The sequence below is a fragment of the Eubalaena glacialis genome, chromosome 14 (genome assembly GCF_028564815.1).
Source record: "Eubalaena glacialis isolate mEubGla1 chromosome 14, mEubGla1.1.hap2.+ XY, whole genome shotgun sequence".
NCBI lineage: Eukaryota > Metazoa > Chordata > Mammalia > Artiodactyla > Balaenidae > Eubalaena > Eubalaena glacialis.
In genome coordinates, this window is record NC_083729.1 from 31,731,165 (window position 1) to 31,746,502 (window position 15,338).

The following is a 15,338-nucleotide window of genomic DNA, read 5'->3' on the forward strand; positions in this document are numbered from 1 at the left end:
ACCACTAAATAAATCAACAAATAAAAAAATAGGGAAAGGTTCTATAAATGCAACATTTTGAAGCAAAACACCTACTCCCCATAGGAGGCTGTTCAAGGTTCTTTTAGCTTTAGTAGCTAAGATCAAGATCATTCCACACAACTGAAACTCCTATTATCATATTTATGCCAATTAAGCTCGTAATTATACACTAATTTGTTCCGATTATTTCATGACTTTTCTATCCACATAACTACCAATCTTGAGGACAGAACAATGTACTACGCAAATTAACTAAATAAAATTCATATATGGAACACATTACCATGGACTAAGTATCGAACAGTATAGAGTCTAAAACTGGGACTTCCCTGGTGGCGTGGTGGATAAGGCTTCAAGCTCCCAATGCAGGGGGCCCGGGTTCCATCCCTGGTCAGGGAACTAGATCCCACATGTGTGCTGCAACTAAGAGTCCATGAGCTGCAACTAAGGAGCCTGCCTGCCACAACTAAGACCCAGCACAACCAAATAAATAAATAAATATTTTTTTTAAAGTATATAAATAAAATAATAAAAACAGACAGGCCACTCAGAAGTAATTCAAATTACTTACAAACTTAAACAAATAGTTCTATTTCTTTAATCCCCAACATTCAGGTCATGGTCATAATTAACATCAAAATATCAATATAGTTATTATTTCCCTAAAGTTTCCAACTGTATTTGCTCATCAACTTGTTTTCTGACATTGCTTTGGTATTTCTTGGCTCTAAGAAAATAACTTAAAAAACCCTAAATATATAAGAACAGAAGAAAGTAATAATTCAGAGATAACCATCTTTTTATAACTCCATGAGACAATGCACCACCTAGAAGGTCCTTATAGTGACTGGGTTAGACTAGTATCAACATGCAAGTCTAAATATAGTCTAAGGAGTCTGCTTCAATACTATGTAACTGTCCAGACAAACTTAACTTCCAATATCCACTCCAAATGACTAAGAAGTGATATAGTTATCTTAGTGATACTTCAAGAAATGGGCTTTTTTGATGCCCGTGTGGATTTCCAATTTTTACCTCCAAGGATCAACAATATGTTAACAGTGGTTTCTGAGGTACATAAGTTAAGGGTAACAAGTTTGCTAAGTCATCCATCTCTCAATGAGGTCACCAAAGAAATTAATTAAAAAGATCCCATGATGGAAGGTAACACAACCCCTACTCCTTTGAAGCAATGATTCCTCTGTTGGAACCTCTGATCACTCCCTCCCCATCTATTTATTCACCATCCTTTCAATACTCAAAACTCCACATAAATTTTTATAAAATTGAAGCAATCAAGCAATCTCAGCAAATATATTGAAATTTCTCTCCTATTTATATATTATGACTTAGTCTGTGTCTGATGCCTATAACAAAAACCCCAAACGTATTCATCAATGGAAAAAATAATAATAAAATAAACTCTAGATTATCTATACTAAGAAGAGAACAGCCAGGCATATTCCAAAAATAATCTACAAAATGTTTTAGAGTGTCTATTTTTGCAGCAGATTCACTTCTCTAATTATGTTTTCCATTTAAGTCAATATTCTTAAGTACACACCAGCTGTGGAAAAAGGAGGAGCCTGAGTGAATACAAAACACAAAAGGAAGACTAGCTAGGATAAAACACTGACCGCTCATGATCTGCATAAGAACTCACAGCAACATGCACCTAAGCAAATAATGCCTACCCTTAATCTACCCACTTTTCATTGCCAACTGATTCTTAAATAGCTCAAAACAAACAAAAAACAAAACAAAACAAAATCAGTATTTAAGTACCACTATTTGAAACTCTGAAGATGAAGGGCGTAATTAACTCAATGGTTTAAAAGCAGCGTTTAAGAAGGAATCATGGATTCATTTGAAAATCAGATGAAAGATGCAATAATCAATTTTACACACAACCTGGTTGAGGAGTGAGAGGGGATCATGGATCCACAAAAATTCATCCATGCATAATCCCAGAAAGCCTCAGGAGGCTTCAAAGATATACAGTCATAGGCAAATAATATATACTATGGTTAAACATCAAGGCTTATAGCAAGCAAGCAAAGTTTGTTCTACCATACTGTTTTCACAATCTGTATGAAGTCCCTATTGGCCTTACCATATTGTCCCAAATTTTTCCAGAGCCTCCACAAGGTCTGCTTCCACCACAGATTCACAGAGTCCTCGAACATGGACAACGGGTGAAACAGAAACTTTATGATGACTTCCACCTGCCTCCTAGCAAGATAAAATAATTTCTAGTTAAAAACTTTAGAAGTCTAAATAAATTGCATCTTTTAGTAAACCCATCTCTGCATTAAAAAGCAAACATTAATAAAAAAAAAAAATCCCAAACCAAATTGCAATTCACAAGTTAGCAAAAGGACCCGAGAGTAAAATCACTAATTAAATGTTTGGCATGAAAATTCTGATTTCTTAAAAGGGAGCATTCTCTCTCAATAAGAACTACAGATAAGTTATTTAATAACTCATTTCAACTTCAACTTATATAATATTGTACATCAACTATACTTCAATAAAAAAATAACTTATTTCAACTTCAAGGAAATCTCAGAAAAAACGTCAGCAGATACACAGAGCATGCTACAATTGGAAACATACTTTATATTCATAATTTCACTTCCATAAAAATCAAAATCTCAAGTAGACCAAATGAACAAAAAGTCCCAATTAAAATTTCTTCTTTAATATAAAGATTCTATACTTTATTTTTCCTGGAATATAGATTAATATCATATTTTGTCCTTATTTAATTGGTTACCTAGTCCCACAATAATTTGAAGTTACTCAGTACACCTGACAACTTAAATTTGCTGATGAACAAGGAGTACTCAAAAATACAAGCCTTGGGAAATTCCCTGGCAGTCCAGTGGTTAGGACTTGGTGCTTTCACTGCCAGGGCCCAGGTTCAATCCCTGATTGGGGAACTAAGATCCCACAAGCCGTGTGGCACAGCCCAAAAAAAAAAAACCACAAGCCTTCCTGGGCTTCTGTGAAGTATTGTGTATCTTTGAGTATGCCCAGCAAGAAGTTTTAAAACATATGGTCTTAAACTTTATTTTAAAAGGGACTATGTAGGAAAATTAGCTTGAAAATGAAAATAGCTCTCATTTACTTATTCAAGTTCTATTAAGACAAAGATCTGTATTTACAACTAGCCACTGGGCACCTCTCTTGCATCACTTCAGAAATGACCTCCATAAAAGATGAAATCTTGCCGTTTGTGACAACATGGATGGATCTAAAGGGTATTACGCAGAATCTAAAAAACAAAATAAACCAACAAGCAAAACAAAACCAAAACAAACTCACAGATACGGAGAACAAATGGGTGGTTGAGGGGGAGGGATGTGAAACAGGTGAAGGGGATTAAGAGGTACAAACCTCCAGTTACAAAATAAATAAGCCATGGGATGTAATATACAGCATAAGGAATATGGTCAATAATATAATAACTTTGTATGGGACTGATGGTTACTAGACTTATCATGGTGATCATTTCATAATGTATGCAAAGTCAAATCACTATGCAGTACACCTGAAGCTAACATATTATACATCAACTATATTGCAATTAAAAAGTAATTTCTAAAAGGAAAGAAATGAATTCCATGTACAATTCACACATATACCAACAAGATCTATTAAAGGAAAGGTTTTTTTCTCCTATAAACAGGAAAAAAGGGTTTTTCCTCCTAATCTAAAAACACAAATGTTTTACCATTAAAACTTAAGAATCATTTTAAGAACATTAAATCCCTTTATGGCTATTTTTAAAGACTCACCAACTTTGCTTTATTATCATAAAGACTGTTAGAAAATACTATAACAGTCTTGCGCCATGCCAATAAAAAAATGTCAAATTTTAAAAAAAGAACTAATTTAAGAATATAAAGTAACCGTGAGACTATTCTTACACTCTTGTCAAATCCAGCAAATAAATTAAATCCTTTGCAAACACTAATTCAGTCCTTGGAATTTTATTTGAATTGCTTATGCTGAGTCTTTTCTATGGTTAAACAGATATTCATTACATGCCACTAAGTCCGAAATGAATCATTCTGATTGTACCCTATGTATACCAACACGTTATTAGCAACCTGTTAGCAACTTTAACAAATGCGACTGCCTCAGTGAAACTCAACAACCAAATGTACATTATCATCATTAAGCTCTTAATTACTGGATGACAATAACGCAGGAAGAAAGCTCTAATACCTAAAAACCTAATTTAGAGAAAACATTTAAAGTATAAATAATAAGTTTTACTCTAAAAATAATTAGACAATAATAAACTACAAGAAATAAGACGGTCATATCCTTTGGTCCTTAGAAATGAGCTAGGAAAGGTAAAAATGCAAAAGAAAACTATATTGGCCTGGGCTCCTCAAAAAGTAAAAAACAGTGGAAGGAAGATTTCAGACTGAGAGTAAAGACAGTCAACAACCAAATGCAGTATGTGAGCTTTCATTTTATAATTGATAAAAACTGCTATAAAAAACATCTTAGGGAAAATTGGAGAAATTGAATTATAAACAGGATATTATTGGGTTAGCCAAAAAGTTCGTTTGGGTTTTTCTGTAAGATGTTTTTGATTGTCTTAGGTACCATTATGATGGCAATGGCTATATGAAAAGAATATCCTTATTCTTAGGAAAACTGTGATATTTAGGGATGAACTGTCATGATACCTGCAACTTACTTTCAAATAGTATAGAGAAAAAAAGTATGTATATAAATATATACACATATAGAGATAAAATCCCAAATGGCAAAATGTTAAAAACTGCTGAATCTAGGTGAAGGGCATATGTAATTAAATATTTTACATAATAAAAAAAATTGGGAAATTATTGTATAATATATTTAAGACCTACGAAAAGGTATGAAGAATATAAAAATATTCATTAACTCACCACCCAGTTTAATAAATAAAACACTAGGAAGAGGGAGTTGAACACATCTCCTCTTCCTACCTCCCTTCCCAACACAGATAACCACTATCTTGAATACAGTGCTAAAAAATGAGTACTTTTCAAACTGGTCTTCTTACAAAGAAATGGATTATAGGATCAATTTTTAAAATCTCTCAAAAGATCTGATTTTAATTTACCATTAAAACTTAAGAATCATTTTAAGAACATTAAATCCCTTTATGGCTATTTTTAAAAACTCACCAACTTTGCTTTATTATTACTACTTAATTATATTTCTTAAATGAAACAGATCAAGATTTAAGTTATTCTTTAAAAGCTGAAAGATGTTAAATGCAATCAATATGGTACTTAGGGGAAGATATGATTATCTCAACCTCAAGGCTGAGAATATATCCCATACCCTCTGTATTGCCCTTATTCGCACTCAATGACTCCGCCTTTCATGAGTTTATCTACGTTGATATTTCTCTATCTCTAAATTATGTCTCCTTTTCTTGAACTTAAAATTTTCTCATTCTTTTTGTAGTTTATTTAAAAAATAAAAAAACCCTAGTGTTGTTTCCAAATATAAAACTGATATATTAAAGGTACCTTTTCAAACTATATTTTCACCACCCCTCTTTTTCCCCCCAAATACTAACATGTTTCTTTTTTTATAAATTTATTTATTTATTTTGAATTTTATTTTATTTATTTTTTTTACAGCAGGTTCTTATTAGTTAACCATTTTATACATATTACTGTATATATGTCAATCCCAATCTCCCAATTCATCACAACAATAAATTTATTTATTTTATTTACATTTATTTTTGGCTGCATTGGGTCTTCGTTGCTGCGTGCAGGCGAGCGGGGGCTACTCTTCATTGTGGTGCACGGGCTTCTCATTGCGGTGGCTTCTCTTGTTGCCGAGCACGGGCTCTAGGTGCACGGGCTTCAGTAGTTGTGGCACATGGGCTCAGTAGTTGTGGCTCGTGGGCTCTAGAGCACAGGCTCCGTAGGTGTGGCGCACGGGCTTAGTTGCTCCATGGCATGTGGGATCTTCCTGGACCAGGGCTCGAACCCGTGTCCCCTGCATTGGCGGGCGGATTCTTTTTTTTTTTAATATAAATTTATTTATTTATTTATTTTTGGCTGTGTTGGGTCTTCGTTGCTGCACGCGGGCTTTCTCTAGTTGCGGCGAGCGGGGGCTACTCTTCATTGCGGTGCGCAGGCTTCTCATTATGGTGGCTTCTCTTGTTGCGGAGCACGGGCTCTAGGCACGCGGGCTTCAGTAGTTGTGGCATGCGGGCTCAGTAGTTGTGGCTTGTGGGCTCTAGAGTGCAGGCTCAGTAGTTGTGGCACACAGGCTTAATTGCTCCGCGGCATGTGGGATCTTCCCGGGCCAGGGCTCGAACCTGTGTCTCCGGCATTGGCAGGCGGATTCTTGACCACTGCGCCACCAGGGACGCCCCTAACATGTTTCTTAAATCAACATTTTATCTCTACCTATACTATATAGTGGTGATAAAAAATCTGAAATCATCTTCAGAGCTTCTTTTACTACCCTAAAATGACCTCCTTTAAGCATCATACTATGCATCTGAATCTTAAATTGGTGAATAAGTCAGTATTGTTTACTCCATCCATATATTAATACTTTGACCATGTCTTCTAAAGCTTAAGGAGTTTTTTTTAATCCTTTCTCATACAGAAGCTCAAATTCTTTTTTTTTTTTTTAATTTTATAAATTTATTTATTTATTTATTTTTGGCTGCGTTGGGTCTTCATTGCTGCACGCAGGCTTTCCCTAGTTGTGGCGAGCAGGGGCTACTCTTCGTTGCGGTGCGCAGGCTTCTCATTGCGGTGGCTTCTCTTGTTGCGGAGCACGGGCTCTAGGTGCACAGGCTTCAGTAGTTGTGGCATGCGGGCTCAGTAGTTGTGGCTTGCGGGCTCTAGAGCGCAGGCTCAGTAGCTGTGGTGCACGGGCTTAGTTGCTCCGCGGCATGTGGGATCTTCCCGGACCAGGGCTCGAACCCGTGTCCCCTGCATTGGCAGGCGGATTCTTAACCACTGTGTCACCAGGGAAGTCCGAGAAGCTCAAATTCTTTCCATTTCAAATGTTTCGTTATCTAGGCTCTCTCCTGGTCTATTTATATCTATTATTTATCAGACTAGAAACAATATTCCAAATAAGTACCCAGCAAATGGAGGCATACCTGCAATTTCCGTATACTTTTTTCTTTTTTAATTACTCAATCCCTTCTTTAGGTAAACTGGGTCAACTATAATGAAGACATTATTTGGTCCTCACTGCAAGCTACAGACCAGTTACAAACCCCCAGCCCCTCTTCAAAGGCTACCTCAAAGACAAACTCCAATAACATCAATCTTGAGGGCTAATTTTGACGACTGCAGACTGAAAACCAGACTTAACTAAAGAGAAGGGAAGCTCAGAATAGAATAGAATATAAATGAAGCTTCCATATGAGAGGAATGAGAAGGGCCCATTAAAACTCTCGATATAGTAAGACTGTAAACTCACAAAGGCAATGCACAATGTCCTCAGGCTTTTTGTTTTCCCAACATCTCCACGCATAACACGTGCTCAACAGCCATTGAACAGCCTTTACTGCCCTCCTATAAATATAGGATTTAAAAAAACCAACCTCAAATTCAGTAATTCATCCCCCAAAACCAAACGTGCACAGACCCACTGCAAGTGATTATCAGCCTCTCCTTAATCACCTCCAATGACAGGAAAACACACTACCTTGTGAGACAATCTACTATATTTTTAGAAAGTTCTTCATAATATGCATCCAAATCTGTCTCCCTGTAACTTCCTATACAAAATGGCTTTTGAAGTCAGACCAGCGTTTGAATCTTTGGACATTTACTGGCTCTGTGATCTTACACTACGCTACTTACTTAACCTTTCTGAACCTCAGTTTCACTTTTAAAAAAAATAAAACAGGGCTGCCCTGGTGGCGCAGTGGTTAAGAATCCGCCTGCCAATGCAGGAAACACAGGTTCAAGCCCTGATCTGGGAAGATCCCACACACCGCGGAGCAACTAAGCCCGTGCGCCACAACTACTGAGTCTGCGCTCTAGAGCCCGCGTGCCACGACTACGAAGCCCGCGTGCCTAGAGCCCGTGCTCCGCAACGAGAGAAGCCACCGCAATGAAAAGCCCACGCACTGCAATGAAGAGTAGCCCCCGCTCGCCGCAACCAGAGAAAGCCGGCACACAGCAATGAAGCCCCAACGCAGCCAAAAATAAAAAAATAAAATATAAAATAATTAAAAAATAAAACAAAATCTTCATCACTTAAAATTACAACAAATAGGACAAATATAAAATGTCTAGCACAGTGCTAGATGTTATTAACAGGGTTCGGTAAACATTAATTGCCACCTCCTATCCTTATCTTCATTTCCCTCTACTACATAACCTTCCTATAATTTGAAATGATTTCTTAAATCACACTTAAGTTTACCCTTCAGGCTAAATATCCCCCAGAGTCTTCTGTCATTCCTCTTATGATATGATCTTGAGTGCCTTCTCTATTCTGGTAATCATTTTCTGGATACATTAGAATTTATCAAAGTACTACCAAGAAATGAGTACAGATTTCCAGATATTTAAGATTATCCCCCCTTTTACTTTGGATACGTCACAGATACTTCACATAGATCAAGGACAAACTAGTTTTAAGAGACAGCTGCAAATAGTTTTTAACTCACACTATACTTAGAGTTAAGTAGTACATGGTTTTTCTTTTTTTTGTTTTGTTTTAATATTTATTTATTTATTCAGGCTGTACCGGGTCTTAGTTGTGGCATGCGAACTCTGAGTTGCAGCATGCATGTGGGATCTAGTTCCCGGACCAAGGATCGAACCCAGGCCCACTGCACTGGAAGCGCGGAGTCTTACCCACTGGACCACCAGGGAAGTCCCAGTTTTTCTTAAAATTAAACAATCACATCTCTTTACTTGATCTTTTTCTTAATAGAGCAGATCCAAAACACAGGAAACCCTTTAATTTCCCTATCCAAAGTTTTAAGGAACATTTGATCACATAACAAAGATTAAAAATAACTTTGATTCAAATAACTTCTTAAAAAGTAATCTTTATTTTTTTTGCTCATGTGGTAGAAATCCTTTGGTTTTGCCTGCCCAAAACTCCTTCCCCCTTCGTCTGGCTGAACACAAAAACAAGCAAATGAACAAACAAAAACTCCTCAACCCCATATTATTCCACTGGTATTCTCAGTCACACAGTCGTAACTCCCCAACTTCAGAGGTAGTCCAGTGACTAGTTGGGGGTAGGGAGATATAAAAAATGGCTGATCAGAGGGGATAGCTATGGACTCTGAGGGAGAGACTGTTCTTCTTTATTTGCTAGCTATAAAAACGTAAGCCTAGCTTTATCACTACATAGAGGAAACAGAGCTGAAACATGGAAAGAGACAGAATCTAGTCCCTATGATATCATCTAAAACCTAAGATCCTGCCACGCCTAAAACTAATGCCACAACTTGGCATTCATAGTTATTCGGGCCAATAAATTCCCTACCCCTGCCCCCTTTTTGTTTTGTTTAAGCTCATCTGAGTTGGTGCTGTGGCTGCAACTGCAAGCTTTGAAAGTTGTATTCAATTTCACAGAGGGAAAATAAAGCACTGAATGATGTAGGATCACAGATTTTTAGATATGGAATTTTTTTTTTTTTTTTTTTATATCCCATCACCAAGAACAGCACCTAGCACACGACAGGGCTCAAGTATTATTTTTTTAATTAGCTAAGAGATCACAGTGATCATCTAATCCAACCATCTCATGTGATAGGTAGCAAGTTGAGTTCCAAAGAGGTTAAGTCACAAAGCATGTTGGTAGCAGAGCCAAGACACCTGCTCTGGTTGGGCTTATGGCTCCATTAACAGCACTTTTCACTATATGTACTAACATGAAGAAATTGTCACTTGTTAAAACCAAAAGACAGTAAAACCTACTACTTTTCATTTACTTCCCAAAACTAAGCCTAAAATTCTCACTCTACTGCAGCAGCTTAGCTAAATAAGACACAGGACATTACCGTTACAGAAGCCTCAAGGTTCTGGCACTTACCTCTGAGGTGCACACCAGAGTGTAGTTACTATGCTCACTGTCACAGTCTCTAAACTTTTCCTGTGGGACCTAAGCTAACAAAGTGACTTCATCCCACCTCCCATTCTATATTCATCCCAATAAGCCATCCTAATAGTCCTATCATCTCTGTAATTCAGATCATTAAAGTTTAACAGTATATCTTAAATTCAAACTAGGTTCTCTATATAATGCATATTCCTTTGTTTGGAAATCCTAGGATCCATATTTTTTATCTTGGCATTTTGCCATCTTACAAGTCTATTTATTAAAAGTTGAGAAACTTAAATTTACACCTCATCAGCAATCACTTTAACAATCTTTGATTTGCCTGTTTAGTCACTAGCAGAATAGAGTAAAAGAAAAACTTAAAAGTCTCTAAAATGCATTAGTACTCCATAAATTTTTATTGATACCAATCTCTATAAAAGCAGGCTTTTTTTTGTAAGTAAACTCCCAATTCAGTTCCTAAATCGGTTTTGCCAAGTGAAGTGCTAATATTCAGAAGTCAGGCTGCTTTCTTAAAAGTTAGCAGATGCATAAATTTACTATTAATATGATCTTGAAGATCAGGCCTGTTAAATTTAAGAACACAATTTACTCCACAAGAGTAAAGTAATTGTATAATACATAGCATGAACCTCCATAATTAAGCTTTGTTCAAAATGCAGCCCAAAGAATTTGAAACACTCTGGGAGTTTTTGCTCTTCAAAGTTAGTACCAGAAGACACAAATTTGAAGAGTGTCTTACTTGTCATATCCAAACTACTCATTTCTCTTTACACCTTAAAACATCATTCACAATGATCAATTCATCTTTAAATCAGGAGCATTTGTAGAAAGTTTTTCTTAAATACTCACATTCCTCTTTAAATCTAGTTATTATTAGGAAGGAAAATGAAAAGCCAAACAATGTAAATCATCGAAGTCTTACTGTACACTTTTACAAACTTCCAACTAGCATTGAAAGGATTACCTATCATTGTACCTGATCTGCATTTACTTAAACACTTTGTACAAAGGGGCTGGGCTGAAGTTGAGTCAAACCCTTTTCCGTTAGATGAATTACCATATTTCTCGATGATGACGCACTAGACAGTAAACTTCTATTCAGGGCATTCCTGTCCTAGTAAAATTTTATTATGTACAGGTTTCCATAGCTGCAATGATTTCAAAATAGTACCCAAAATTACATGAAGAAAAATGTTTAAAAACAGGAAAAATAATCCTTCATTAGATTTCACAGTACAATATTGGTTCTGCTGTTAAATAAAGGCAATTCACCCTCTTCTAAGAAACAACAGCAATAAGATAAACAAAATTTGAATTTATAACTCAATCTGCATACATTAGTTCCTGCCTGGGTAATTTAAAAGCTGCATTACATTAATCACTGAACTACAACTTCAGGTATGGAAAACATGAAGTTCAACTTTTACATTTTACATTGTAAGAGAACTCAGAACAGTAGTTAACTGACTTTCCCAAGGTCACACAGATTGTATGCTAGCTAAGACTCTAGACTCTCCCCAAGACCTGTCCAGTGCTATTTCCACTGCTAGATACAATTCACTTTGGATGTATTAATTATACATCATTTTCTTCCCAACATCCAAAATAATACTATTGGCTTAATAGTTAATGTTTTCAAAAACAACTTTTGGGGGCTTCCCTGGTGGCGCAGTGGTTGAGAATCTGCCTGCTAATGCAGGGGACACGGGTTCGAGCCCTGGTCTGGGAGGATCCCACATGCCGCGGAGCAACTGGGCCCGTGAGCCACAACTACTGAGCCTGCGCGTCTGGAGCCTGTGCTCCGCAACAAGAGTGGCCGCGATAGTGAGTGGCCCCCGCTTGCCGCAACTAGAGGAAGCCCTCGCACAGAAACGAAGACTCAACACAGCCAAAAAATAAATAAATAAATAATTAAAGGTGCTAATAATTAAAAAAAAACAAAAAAACAACTTTTGTAAACTGGTTAAAGTATCTTTCCAAGACACTTAATGGAAGACATTTCATGCTACTGCACAAAAACTCGAGCAAGATTTTTGGCAAAAGAAATACACTGATCCAATGTATCTAAATATCAGTTATAATAGTCCAATATTCTAACTGTGTTTTCAATTTCCACAATGGAGTTAGCTTTGAACTGAAACTTCCTAAGAAAAAATGTACTTTCTTTATTCACACTTTCAAGTTACATTTTGAATATTCCAAATATTCAGGTACAGAAGTCGAAAGCAGTATCTAGCCGTAAGAAAACTGTTTTGGGAATTCCCTGGGTCCAGTGGTTAGGACTCTGTGCTTCCACTGCGGGGGGCGGGGGGGGGGGGGGGGGGGGGGAGGCACGGATTCGATCCCTGGTCAGGGAAATAAGATCTCGCATGCCGAGCAGTGCAGCCAAAAAAATAAATATTATAAATAAAAATAAAATTTCACTTAAAAAAATAAACTATTTTATTTAGAGGAAGAAGCTCCTTTTTAAAATGTGTTGCAACATTATCGTATTTGTAAACTCTAACACCGGGGATTACTGACCAGAATTTTTTACATTAAAATGCAAACAAGAGCTAAAAGACTTCTAATTTGCCTCGTATTAAAGGTTTAAAACATTTTAATCTAATATTAGAATATATGTGCACTATTTCGTAAATTTCGGGTTAAGTTTGCTTTAAGAAAATAAATCACAATTAGAATGTGTTAAATGTTTAAAGAACATCCCAGTCATTAAGACAGCTTAAGCGCACCAAAAAGGGCAAAAACGTTTCCTTTGCTTTGTTTCCTTAGTTTCCATCCAGCTGAAACTGAGTTGCCACTTGCTGTGGATAAAACGATTTTCACATTCCTTCTGCCTCCATCTAAGCTTTTTGATGAGAGAAACAAGAATCCAGGAACGTGTGTTTGATGCAGTCCTGAGTTCAGTTCTTTTTGTGGAACGAATTGAGAACACACTGCCCATGAAGAACTGAGGTGATTTTAAGATTTCGTTTTCCTTGTAAGTCGGCGTGTGCGAACACCTGCCAACGCATTTTATTTTTAACCGAAGAGCTAAACACTATACTGAGCAATCATCAGGAAACTGGGGAGCAAAGCATGCACGCCAGGCCTGCCAAGAGTAAAAAATTTTAAATTAAACCTTCAGGGGAACTGGGCGGTGAGCCCCAGAGCATATTTTGTCACTTAGCGGCGGCTCTCCTCAGGACCCAGGCGAAGAGAGCCCTGGGCGGAACCAACGCCACCATCCTGTGATCGTGACCAGCGCGCGGATGCTGCGGGCAGGGGGCTGAAGGGAGCGGGTCGTCAGACGCCGGCCAGCCGCCCGAGGAGTGAAAACTAACAAAGGGCTAATCGTGCACCAGAGCCCCCCGGAGCGGAAGCAACGCCTCCCCGCCTCCCCCGCCCCGCGACCCTCCCCAAGTTCGGGCCGGCAGTGGACTCAATGCGGGGCCTGCGGCCAGGCCGGGACCGGATTCGCGATCGGGATGCTGGAAACAGGTAGGGCGAAGAATAAAAGCCCCAAAGAGAAGAGCCGGCGCTTCCCGACCCGGTCAGCGCAGCGAAAAGGGAAAACGAGGCGGGCGGGAGGCCCCGAGGCCGAGTCCCTGCCGCTGGGCCCTGCTTCCCGGGAAGCCGCCAGGCACGGCTGTCGGGGCGCCGCGCTTTGTTACCGGCTGTGAAAAGCTCCGGCCGCCGCCACCGCCGCCGCTATCGCCCCCGCCCCGGGGCGTCGCTTCCCGGCGGTTCTCGCCTTCCTCGGCCGAGTAGTCGATCTCCCCCTCCTCGGTCTTGAGGCGCTTGGCCTGGCTCTCGTACTCCCGATCCTCCTCGTACGTCTCCCTGGGGGAGGATGAGGAAGAGGACATGGCGGCGGCCGGAGGCACCGGCCGGCTAGCGGGTGGGGGTGGCGGCGGGGCGCGGGCCTCGGACGCCGCCGGCCAGTCCCCGTCGCGGGCAGCGCCTCTTTAGCGAAGGTCTGCGCGGCCCGGCTGTCCGCGTGGGCCGCGCGCCCAGAAGCCGGGTGGGTGCGGAGAGTGCGCGGGATGAGGAGGGCGCCCCGGGAGTAGGCTCCGGAGCGGCCGCTCCCCTTTATCACGGAGCCAACATTCAGCCTCTCCCTCCTCCTCCGTCTCCGCTCCCAGTCCCGGGGAGCAAATCTAAGGATGGGGACGCGACCGTGGCTTCCGGTCTTCCCTCCTCCCCTAATCCACTCCTCGCCGCCCAGGCCGAGCCTCCACCCCCACCTTCGCGGCCGCCGTGCAGGATCGAATCCAGCCGCAGCCCGCGGGAAACGCCCCCCCCCAAGCCCGGGCCTCGCTCCCTATTGGCAGAGGGAAAAGTCAACCAGGCTTCCAATTGGCTGCAAGGCTGTTAGTCAAAAGCCGCCCACGGTCTGGCCTCGCCCCTCTCCCTGTGCCTTCCGAACTCTCAGCTGGTTTGCTAGTCCTGACCGCTCAACGCCCACCGCGCGCGGACCTGGAGCCGTTGCTACCCGACGGCCATTAGCACTGTTGGGCCAACTGGAGGTGAGGCGCGGAGTGAACCCCGGCGGACGCGGAGGCGTGTAGTGGGGCCAGGACTGCGGTGTTAACCGCCCTCCCGTTAATTTAAATGCTTTTATTCTCTTCAAAAGAGAAAATCCCTGCAGAGACATCTCGCAGCCCTGAAACTACAGGCGGTGAGGGGAGAAAAGGGATTAGAATCGTTAAAGTAGCCTTCTCCCTATGTTGTGTGCAAAATCTGAAACAAGTGGATGGACTCTCTCCCCGCCCCTAAGTAGATATTCCAGAACACTCAACATTTCCTGAGGTGCAAGTGTGAAGAAGACGCTCGTTTGATCGGTTAGCACTCATGGGTCTTCTGGACCCTTCTTTCCTGACAATTACGGGGGACTTGTGTCAAGTCCCAGCTCCCATTAAATGTGTTTTAAACCTTCCACATAAAGTTTCATCCTTCATGCCAACCCGTTCCTTTCTAGGCGATCTGTTTATTTCACATCATTTATTCTTGAAAGATATGAAAGCCTATCAAAAGTGTTTGTCCTTTGGACCACACACAGCTCGTTTCCTCTGTGGAGCCCTGAGGCCTCCGCGAGCTTCTAGTTACTGCTCTCTATTTTTGCAACAGGGCCCTTTATACCCACCTATTAGGATGTTCTGTTTTCAAGACTAGAAGCGCTTGGAGACAGGAACTATGCTCTTTTCATCTTTGCAAACCCAGTTCCTGTACAGTCCCGGGCGCAAGTT

General features: G+C 40.2%; 2 protein-coding genes across 3 annotated transcripts in view; one reads left to right on the plus strand and one right to left on the minus strand.

Annotated features, from left to right (window-relative positions):
* The window catches only part of HNRNPLL (heterogeneous nuclear ribonucleoprotein L like), a 36,577-nt gene extending 22,288 nt beyond the window's left edge, over window positions 1-14,289 (minus strand). Inside the window, exons 1-2 of the mRNA XM_061210553.1 lie at window positions 13,764-14,289; window positions 2,135-2,253 (exon numbers count right to left, since the gene is read on the minus strand). Coding sequence (XP_061066536.1) covers window positions 2,135-2,253; window positions 13,764-13,958 — 314 coding nt within the window. The 5' untranslated portion in view covers window positions 13,959-14,289. The remainder of the gene's footprint in view (window positions 1-2,134; window positions 2,254-13,763) is intronic.
* Window positions 13,250-15,338, plus strand: part of GALM (galactose mutarotase) — a 103,367-nt gene continuing 101,278 nt past the window's right edge. Inside the window, exon 1 of one of the 2 annotated variants that reach the window (XM_061210551.1) lies at window positions 13,250-13,590. In XM_061210551.1, coding sequence (XP_061066534.1) covers window positions 13,578-13,590 — 13 coding nt within the window. In that variant the 5' untranslated portion in view covers window positions 13,250-13,577. The remainder of the gene's footprint in view (window positions 13,591-15,338) is intronic. The other variant, XM_061210552.1, reaches the window with a different exon arrangement.